The sequence below is a fragment of the Pomacea canaliculata genome, linkage group LG12 (genome assembly GCF_003073045.1).
Source record: "Pomacea canaliculata isolate SZHN2017 linkage group LG12, ASM307304v1, whole genome shotgun sequence".
Classification (NCBI taxonomy): Eukaryota; Metazoa; Mollusca; class Gastropoda; order Architaenioglossa; family Ampullariidae; genus Pomacea; species Pomacea canaliculata.
The window spans coordinates 5,003,427-5,013,378 of NC_037601.1; the positions used below are offsets into that span (position 1 = coordinate 5,003,427).

The 9,952-nt window shown below is 42.9% G+C and overlaps 1 protein-coding gene across 1 annotated transcript; it reads right to left on the minus strand.

Annotated features, from left to right (window-relative positions):
• Positions 1-6,328: 6,328 nt before the first annotated feature.
• LOC112553375 (galactoside 2-alpha-L-fucosyltransferase 2-like) lies at positions 6,329-9,952 on the minus strand. Its single transcript, XM_025220547.1, has 2 exons — positions 9,824-9,952; positions 6,329-8,151 (listed from the first exon to the last, which is right to left on the minus strand). The coding sequence occupies exons 1-2, from the start codon at positions 9,846-9,848 to the stop codon at positions 6,983-6,985; spliced, it is 1,194 nt and encodes a 397-aa protein (XP_025076332.1). The 5' UTR covers positions 9,849-9,952; the 3' UTR covers positions 6,329-6,982.

The window sequence follows — 9,952 nt, forward strand, 5'->3', positions numbered from 1 at the left end:
GTCCACCCTTAGCCTAGTGGTCACTCCTGGCTGCTGTGTCCACTGATAGTAGCGGCCTTCCAGTCCACCCTTAGCCTAGTGGTCACTACTGACTACTATGTATACTAACAGTACCGGCCTTCAGGTCCACCGTAAACCTAGTGGTCACTCCTGGCTGCTGTGTCCACTGATAGTACCGGCCTTCCAGTCCACCCCTAGCCTAGTGGTCACTACTGGCTACTAAGTATACTAACAGTACCGGCCTTCCAGTCCACCCCTAGCCTAGTGGTCACTACTGGCTACTAAGTATACTAACAATACCGGCCTTCCAGTCCACCCTTAGCCTAGTGGTCACTACTGGCTGCTGTGTACACTGACAGTACCGGCCTTCCAGTCCACCCCTAGCCTAGTGGTCACTCCTGGCTGCTGTGTACACACGGCACCTTGCCCAGGCGGTCTCAAACCTTTTACAACCAACCGCTCCTTTCAGCGTCTCAGGAAGATGCCCTGAGGGTCGCTACGCTGTGGGGTTCGATACATTGTCGTCCCAAGGGAGGGGAACCAATGTCCAGTGTCCACAACAACCACGTGACTACAGCGCGTGAAGGCTTTTCGCCCAAACTGAAGGCAGGTTGGTGGGGGGCCAGGAACAGAAACATGGCTGACACGCCACAAAGAGAAAAAGGAAGGGGTAAGATTAATGATAAGTAAAGGATAAAATTATACAGAAAGTATGACAAGAAAATAATGTAGCCTGTAATTAGTGCAGTGAAATGTGTTATAAGACTAGTTGTTGAAAAACTATAATTAGTATTTGCGGGAAAAAGTGGTGTAAGGTATTTTTTAAGGACAACAGATGCTGAGAAAAAAAAATCACAAAGATATCAAGACATAGTTATAGGGCTAATTTCATTAATAGAAGAGCACACATCTACTCTGACAGGGAAAAAGAACACAAAGACATGGAGGTAAGTTTACAAGGCGAATGTATCAATAGTAACAGTTCATTTCTCCACACCTGACAGTCTACACGGAATATTGAAAGCATCTTTCTCTCAGTGACTGTTTCGAGCGTTAAGAAACTGTCAGGAGCGGGATAAGATGGCGTCTGAGATAACCGATGATTTTTATCAGACGTCAGCTCGCTGCTCTCATCTTCCTCTGTGATGCCATGCGTCTGCACGTCAGATAACGCACTGTCTGCTCGTTACCGTTGTAACGACTAGAGGGGAGATCATCTTATGAAGAATAATAAAGAGAGGAAGAGGCCTTCTTGTGCCTCTTTGATTTTGTATAGTCTCTTATATTTTCTCTCCATCTCTATTGGTTTTGTCTCTTTCCAGTCTAAAATTACACTTTATCCCCACCAACAACGAGAACACTGCTGCTGCCTCCTGCTGCTGGTGGATTCTTACATCTTCACCAACCGCCCTTATGACATTTACGCCTTCCTTCTTTCGACAAAGACGATCTTCCATTGGGTTTGGAAAAAAAAACAACAAAAATACCCCAAACTATTATCACAACTATTAAATGAATAGTTAGAAACTTTTATTAAACCAAAGTAGCGAAGAGCACCAGCGATGCTGATCATTCTCCCGAAATTAGCTCTCTACCAATCAAATGTTTTAATTCACTGTTTGCAATATCACTATTGATATATAGACATATTCCCAAAGCCGACTGCATCAATACAATATTGACACTTCACATGAACATACCTGATAGTTGATACAGAATACTTGAAGCAGTGCAGTGTGTCAGTCTTCGATGTTCAGCTCTCTCTCTCTCTGTCTGTCAGCAAGTGTTTCGAGCGTTTAGAAACTGAGGAACGCCACGTGGCGACGTCTTGATTGGAGGAAGTCTTGATTATTTCCTCAAACGCCACGTCGCTGCTGTTATCTTACTCTGTGACATCATGTAGCAAACGAAACTTGTTACACTGTAGTCAACGATTAGAGGGGAGATCATTGCTGCTGAGGAGGATGCAAATGCAAATGGCAAAACCTATATATACACTCCTAAGGAGAATGCTCTTAGCGCCTAAGAACAAGAACGAGACGTGGACTGCATACGAGCGACAAGAAAACAAATAAATAACGTACAGAATAAAGAATAAACAACAGTACTAATGTTAAATTAGAAAAAGTACAGAAAACGCAAAAAAAACTAAAATAACAAGAACGGAGAGCATTGTGATAAAGACGAGCAGGAAGGGTGTGAAAAAGGAAGAAAGATTTAAAGGCCGGCCGGCCATCACAGGTGCGGCAAGCCGACAAACCGCTGCTCACACCGACAAACGCACCAATCGTTGTCTTTCACACTCCCACTTCTAGCGACGTTTCCTGTCCCCTTCACGACTAAAAATACGGTTTACAAGTATAAAATAGCATAGTTTGAGCTCATCTTGCAGATTGTTCACAGTGTGTGATTATTTATATTGTCTAGTTATTACATCAGAGTGCACTTTGCATGCGCGCCATTGTAGAGCAAAGCAAACATTGGCTCACAGCCCACTTATATCAGGTAGAATATAAACCACTGGAATATCTCTCTACTATCACTGTTGGTACCTAAGGTCCCAGTCGTTCCCTTTAGGAAACATCTTTTTATTACTAATCGCCAGAAGATTATTCTGATGGTCTGCACAGTAAAGATGTCGTTTGCATAGTTCACGTAATGAGTGGGCATATAGAAAGCTGCATATGATATTATAAGTGACTTAATACAAATAATCTCAAACACATAGGAAGTATTGTGAGTAAATGATTGAGCTTGTGTTGACATTTGGAAAACCAAATAATTATATTGGTGGGGTTTATGGACCATTTGTGATGTAAGCTAAATCCCCCTAAAATGTGAACTCGTGACCTTCTCCAAGAACTGCAAATTGTGGTTTTGATGTATATCGTGTTCACACCTATCTCCATCATTGACAATCACTCATAAATCTCCCAATTGTTTACCCTTTCATGCCACGCGCTTGCCGTAAACAGCAAAGTATAGAGGAGACACAAGAAAGATCACAAGAGACAGACAGCAGACTAAAGTGTCTGCTCTCAAAACTTCACTGACAAAACAAGCAGACGATCGCCCAGCAGCGATGATGGTGTGGACTGTCGGTGGTAAAGGTCGAGACGGACGGTAGCAGGAACTGAGAATGGAAGAAACGGGGGTAGAAAGGAGAGAACGAGACTAAATGCTAGCATATTTCATGGAGGCTACAACTTGTGAATTGTCTGGAATGTAATTACTGTACTATTATGTAAGAATTGTGTATCTATGTTTCCTTGTTGGTATTTGATGTGTTTAGCTACTGTATATACGTTTTATACATTTTAGACAATCGTCTTGAATTATCCAGCTTTTAGCTGCATTGTATCAACCTCTGTATACCACAAGTCTGTGTGATGATTCCCTCCCCTCCCAACCAGTTCATCACCTATGTTCTAATGAATGAAAGAGACTCCCAAGAAATTGAAATTAAAAGCTGTGACACCGTATTATCCTTATCCTCGATTAAGAATCCCAGATTATACTGGATGCTACTTAACTCATCTGCTACAAGCAGGACAGTAGATAAAATTTCCCATGATAAATTTATAGACTTCTTTCAAAAATTAAGAAACATTCCTGATGATCCACTTTAATACATGCCCCTTGTATTAAAATCGTTATTATTACTGATGTTTTAAACAAATATCTGATATTTGATATATCTTATGATGATTTCTAAGGTCTTAGTATGTTATTGTGTAATGTTTTCACTGTCGTCCACGTCTGTTGACACCTGACCCGCTGGCTGACCTCACTGACTTGTTGACACGTGAACTTCAGGCACTGGAGCCTCCCTGTAGTTCATATATGTGTGTGGGGAGTGGGTCTGGGGTTGGTTATCTTATTTGATTTATCACTAATGAAGGATTCGGTGAATGTGCATTTGAAACTGGGGGGTTCAGTACCTCAAAAAAAGGTTAAGAACAACTGTTCTAAAGTAATAGTCCTTCTAGTTAATTAAGTTTAATTAAGTTTAGAGTTCTGTTCTTCTTCAAAGTGCCTTGAACAAATCTTGGCTCTCAATGGATTGAAACTTTTGTCTGGCCTGCTGCAGCATGAATGAGAGCCTCTCGCCACTTGACTTGATCTGTCAATGTACCTGCCCGCGGAATAAAAAAAAAAAAAACCTGACACCGAGAGATTTGATAGTTCCACAGCTGCATTCCACCAGCAGCAGTATAAACCACCGTGTGTGCGTTTCTTTATTGTTGTTGCTCTTGCAGACTTTGCTGAAGTCATTTGCTAACCCCGGTGGTTAGACCGGAAGCTCTGTACCCAACAAGCCTCCTTCTAGAAGTTGACTATAAAAAATTGTGTGCCAGCAGTCCATAGATTAGTTCGTGATCACACGCCATGTCAAAGTCGCTTGCCAGTTACTCAACTCAACATGGATTTGTACTCAACCGAACATGAGAAGAAAGCAGTAAGTAGAGCCAACTAGTTACAGATACTGGAGTCTACAAGTACTGGGGGTATTAGTGTCTGGTCTACAAGTACTTATGGTATTGGTGTATTATGTATAAGTGCTGAGGGTATTAGTGCCTAGTTTACAAGTACTGAGTGTTTTAGTGCAGTATGTATAAGTACTGAGGGCATTAGTGTATTATGTATACGTACTGAGGGTATTAGTGTATTATGTATTCGTACTGAGGGTAGTTGTCATGTCTGGAGCTTTGCTTACCTTGAGCTTCGTAGGATCAGTGACATTCGTCATCATCTCACCCCTGATACAACTCAAACTCTAATCTGTGCCTTCGTGCCCTCGACGAGTGACGAGTGTGTGTGTGTGTGCCTGTGTGTGTGTATGCCTCTGTGTGTGTGTGTGTGTGTGTGTGTGTGTGTGTGTGTGTGTGTGTCTGTGTGTGTGTGTGCCTGTGTGTGTGTGCCTGTGTGTGTGTGTGTGCCTGTGTGTGTGTGTGTGCCTGTGTGTGTGTGTGTGCCTGTGTGTGCCTGTGTGTGTGTGTGCCTGTATGTGTGTGTGTGCCTGTGTGTGTGTGTGCCTGTGTGTGCCTGTGTGTGTGTGTGCCTGTGTTTGTGTGTGCCTGTGTTTGTGTGTGCCTGTGTGTGTGTGTGCCTGTGTGTGTGTGTGCCTGTGTTTGTGTGTGCCTGTGTGTGTGAGTTCTCTGCGTGCGTTGTTTCTTTTGACTATTTTATTGCCATGTCCAGCACTCACAGCAGTTTACCCAAGCGCCTGAACTAGTTTCATTCTCACTTTCACAAAATAGCGACACAGTGATATCGAGGTCAGGATTCATGTTTGTTTTGATACTTTGGAAGTAAGGCAGGAAACTGTAGAGATGGTTGTACTGACCTCATATATGTGTGCAGTATTTATGTAGCAGTGGAGTGGGATGTCTTGCTCATTGGAATGTCTGTATTTTGGTTTTGTTACTATGTCGCCAGTTAACCATTATCCACAAATAATAATGGTTTCACATTAAACCCTCCCCCTCCTTCTGTCTCCATCTGTCTGTCTCCACCATCTTTCTCTCTTTACCTTATTTTTCCTTGTGCGCGCGTGCGCTTGTAAAGGTTTCATCAACAAAGTCATCGAAGATTGATTTAATTGAATTTCATATTGATGCTACATTCTTTCCCTCGGTGAATATTAATGCACACAACATTTACAGCTTTTCACACACGTCTACCTACCTTGTCTTGACATATAAAGGAAGCAAGAAATGAAGGTAAAAAAGTGACGGTTGGTTGGTCTATCTAGTAGGAAAGTGCTTCCACCTTGCAGCGAGTGGGGGGGGGGGAGGAAACCAGAGTACCCTTGTGGACATTTCTTATCTTTATCAGCAGTTGTTATTCCTTTTTGTAATATTTAACTTATTATAAAAATTGTATTTATGTCTGCACGAAGACACACAGACACACGGGTAGGTTAACAATCCCCCTTACATCTACCAGTCTCCCCCCTCTGCCCACCAGCTGTTTGTCTAACATCTTACTTTCTACGTTTCATCTCTAGTAGCAAAGAGGCCAATAAACCCGTTTATTTGTTTGGTACACACTGACTAAGCTCAGCCAATGTCCTTGTTTGTTTATTGCTTACGTGAGACACAAGACACCGGGAACAACAGGTTCAACATCGTTGTTGTGTGCATGTGTTGACGTGGAGACACATCTCCCTGTCTCTGTAGCACTGAAGTATCTGGAGCACCACAGTGACTGCTATCAGGGTGAGTTGATGACAAGGTAGACAGTGTTGGTGGTTTTTACTGGTGATTGTTTTACCTCTTATGTCTTACTACTACCGGCTACTGAGGCACAAGTGAGTAAACGAACAGAAATTTGAAAGTGTTTAATGCGCAGTAAAGTTTATTACAAAATCCCATTAGACGCAGCAGAATGCATGGGTGCAAAAGCACAAAAATGTGATGATGATAAATAATCTCTAAACAAACCCTGAACTCTATTAATTTAATAAAGTCATCAGGGGAAGCAATGAGATATAAAGGAAGACAAATGAAAGCACGAGCATCATTGTATCAGTTCCTTGATGTAATTTTCTTGATGATTTCTATTAGAGAAATACATGTTTGTATCACCTGTATACATTTGTAAGTCCTCTGTTCATAGCATAGGGTGAGAGAGTGACCTGTCTGATCAGCACTTTCAACAACCACAGGGGAGCTGATGACAATCATGATGATAAACCCTCTACAGTGACAGACACGTGTGCCTTCAGCGCGCTCACATATATACAATGAGCGTTCATATACACACTAATGAGCGCTCACACGTGCAGAAGTCTATTTATAGCACTCTAGTAGCTCGTACCCGGCATCCTGGCAGCTCATTTCTCTAAAACTTACCAACATCAGCACCGGCGACAGTCCCACAGACATGACGCTACTCTGTCACTCTCTCACCACCACACAACACATTCAAGTAAACACACACCCGTTGTCAATACTACTGATGACGATGACGATGTCATTCACGACAAAGAATTCCACACTGGACAGTAGTGGTCCGTTCCGCTTGGGCTGAACTGCTTTGATAGAGGTGTACCCGGATCTACAAAGTCTCGGTAGTAGACGGTGACCCCAGGGTTCAGAAAACTAGCCCACCACCCGTACGTGCCCACCGTCATGATCATGTGATCCAGTGACGCAAGAGTCATCATGTCAACAGCAGGCGTTGAATTGGCCGACAGCACAGTGACGTCACTTGTGTTTGCAAACTGTTCCTGGCACCATGTGACGTCATTCGAGGAGACAACAAAAGTGACATCACCGAACCGTTTTCGGACGTAATCCATGGCGTGCAAAAGATATTCTAAAGGAGCTGCCTTATATCCCTTAACATTTGTCAGGTAGTCTCCCCTTCGTACGTGGACGCCTGTCAGCGTGCGGTTGTATTTCTGTCGGAGGCTGTCAACCACCTTCCGAGCCTGGGACACTACAGAGTCCTTGAACTTCAGCGCTTCGCGTATTTCCGCTTCGTGTTCAAAGAAGTATCGCCACGACTGGAGGAATTTTCCAATCGTATAATTCTTGTTTGGATCCAGCTCGAAGAACCGCGGAAAAAATTTGCAACATACGGGCTCCCGTATGAAGTTCTCGTGGCACTGATTTGAGTATTTGACAGAATTGTCAATTATCGAAGTATTACGCAGCACATCGTATAAAAGAGAAGAAGTCTTCAAAAAGACCGGTATCCTATTCGTTTTGAGGGCAATCCCTAAAAGAGAAGCATACTGAAACATCTGATTTCCCAGCCTGGCGGAGAAGGATCCGCAGATCACCTTGGACCTGTTGAGACTATTCAACGAAGCGAAAGTTTTCGAGCTGTTTGTGACAGGGGAAACAGTAGATGAGCTTTGGAATTCCCAGCCTCCAGCACATGAACTAGGGGGGTTAGACACAGTGGTCGGCTGATCCGAATTTCTCTTGCTTAGAGATGTATCTTCGGGCTTTGAGGACATATGATGGATGGAAGTTGTTGGGTACAAGGTTGTCGAAGAATCATGGTCGTGAGCTGTTCCTCTCGACTGGATGCTCTTGCTGCTGTTCACAAGGCTAGGAAAGGTGAGCTCCAGAAGATGATGGCGTCTTCTAAACACATTCCAGGTAAGAAGAAGAAGTACGATGCAGAGGATTAAAACTGCAAACATAAAGAACGAATTTTAAAAATCTCATTAAAATAGGGAAGTGACGATGACGAAGACAATGTGAAAGTCGTGTGCAGTGATTTAGGGGAGACAACGGGTCGATGTGTGTAGCAAGTAATATTCATGCTGACTGATCCTTTGTGACTGTCTTTGACTTCTTCACAGTAAATGTATGACATCGCTATCTGCAGCATCCGCCAGCGAGTGCTACTGCAATATTATTACATATCATCATCGTAATCGTCGTCGTCGTCGTCGTCGTCGTCGTCGTTGTTGTTGTTGCTGCAGATGCTTTCTAACACAGCTTACACCCTGCAGTCAATAGGACTCGTTTTATAATGTGAGCAATAAATAAATACTGTGATGCGTAATGCTGTGTAACGCTGTGTAATGCTTGGGTAATGACAGCGAACAAACATGTTTTATATGCTCTACACCTGTAAGATATGGAAATTATATTATTGTTGATTATTATATTATTCTGTTATATTATTCTATTATTATATTATTTGAGATCTCACTATAGCTATACAGTAGTCAAATATAATAATCAAATACAGAATATTTATGTAACACAAATGGAAATAAATAAAAACTCACAAACACACACAAACACACATTTCTCATAAAAATCTCGCCTTATCTTCAACAAATCACTGGCAGACATTCCATGCCACCAGGGTTATGGTTCACTAAACAGACTTACTAGGAAAAGTTTTTGCTTTATGTAAATTTATCAGAATCCAGGATGCTGAGAGAGAATTTCCTGAAGGCGTTGTAGAAAGATGAGGTCTGCAAGATCAAGACAAATCTCAGGAGAAGGAAGAGTTCCGGGAGAAGCTGGCAGGAGAGGGAGAGGCTCTACCTGTTGAATATTTACTCCAGCAGTTTGTAAGTGAGGTGCAGCACGGAGAGATAATAGTTTTGGCTCCTTGGCTGAGAATGAAAACAGCAAGGTAGGTAGGGTGTCCTATGAGCTTTTAAACGACAAACATGGGATAGAATGAGACGGCGAGGACAAAGTGGAGCTCATCAGCTTCTTTGTACAAACTGTGTACACGAGTGGTGCGAAAGGCACAGATGAGGAGTCCATGATGATGAATGGGATCAAGAACGTTGAGGTAGGTCTCTCACAGCCACAGATGATGGAGCAAAAGTTTATCTTGGAGCGGATCAGGGCACGAGACAGTTGGCGGTCAAAGATGACCCCAAGAAATGGGACTTGCTGGGCCACTGTAGGTACCGTGCCGGTGACAGAGATAGGTCTGGAAATATACCTCGCAGTTTGCAAAAGTAAATGCATACACACTTTGTAGGAGAGAATTCGAAGGTGTTTTCGGTCTCCCACTAATCAGTTAACGTTTGTCTGTATAAACCGATATAACTGAAGTCCTTAATTTTACATTATTAAAAAATACAGCGCATTTCGGAGCTCCGGGAAACGCCTGGCATCGCATGTCTGTGGGCGACACTACAGTTGACAACTGACGGCTGGAGCTGAAGGAAGGCGACACTGCATGGCATAGCGTTGCTTGGTAACGACCTTTGGTACAACCGTTAGATGGTTGCATAGCACAGTTTGTAACAACAGTAATGTTATGGCAGCAATGCGTAGACACACACACGAGAGAGAGAGAGGAACACTGGAGTACAAACATGACTTACCATGTAATCTCAGTTTAGTCTTCATTGCTGCAGACGACTGTCTGCTGACCTCACCACAAATCTTCTCGTGCACTTCGTCACCAGACTGTGTGCGTCATTCGGACAACGTCATTCTCAAGAATAAAAGAC

Bases quoted from the DNA above. Each gene is read 5' to 3' on its own strand.
- LOC112553375 (XM_025220547.1), bottom strand. From the start codon at position 9,848: ATGAAGACTAAACTGAGATTACATG. The intron at 8,152-9,823 runs GTAAGTCATGTT...TTATGTTTGCAG, and splicing joins GACTAAACTGAGATTACATG to TTTTAATCCTCTGCATCGTA.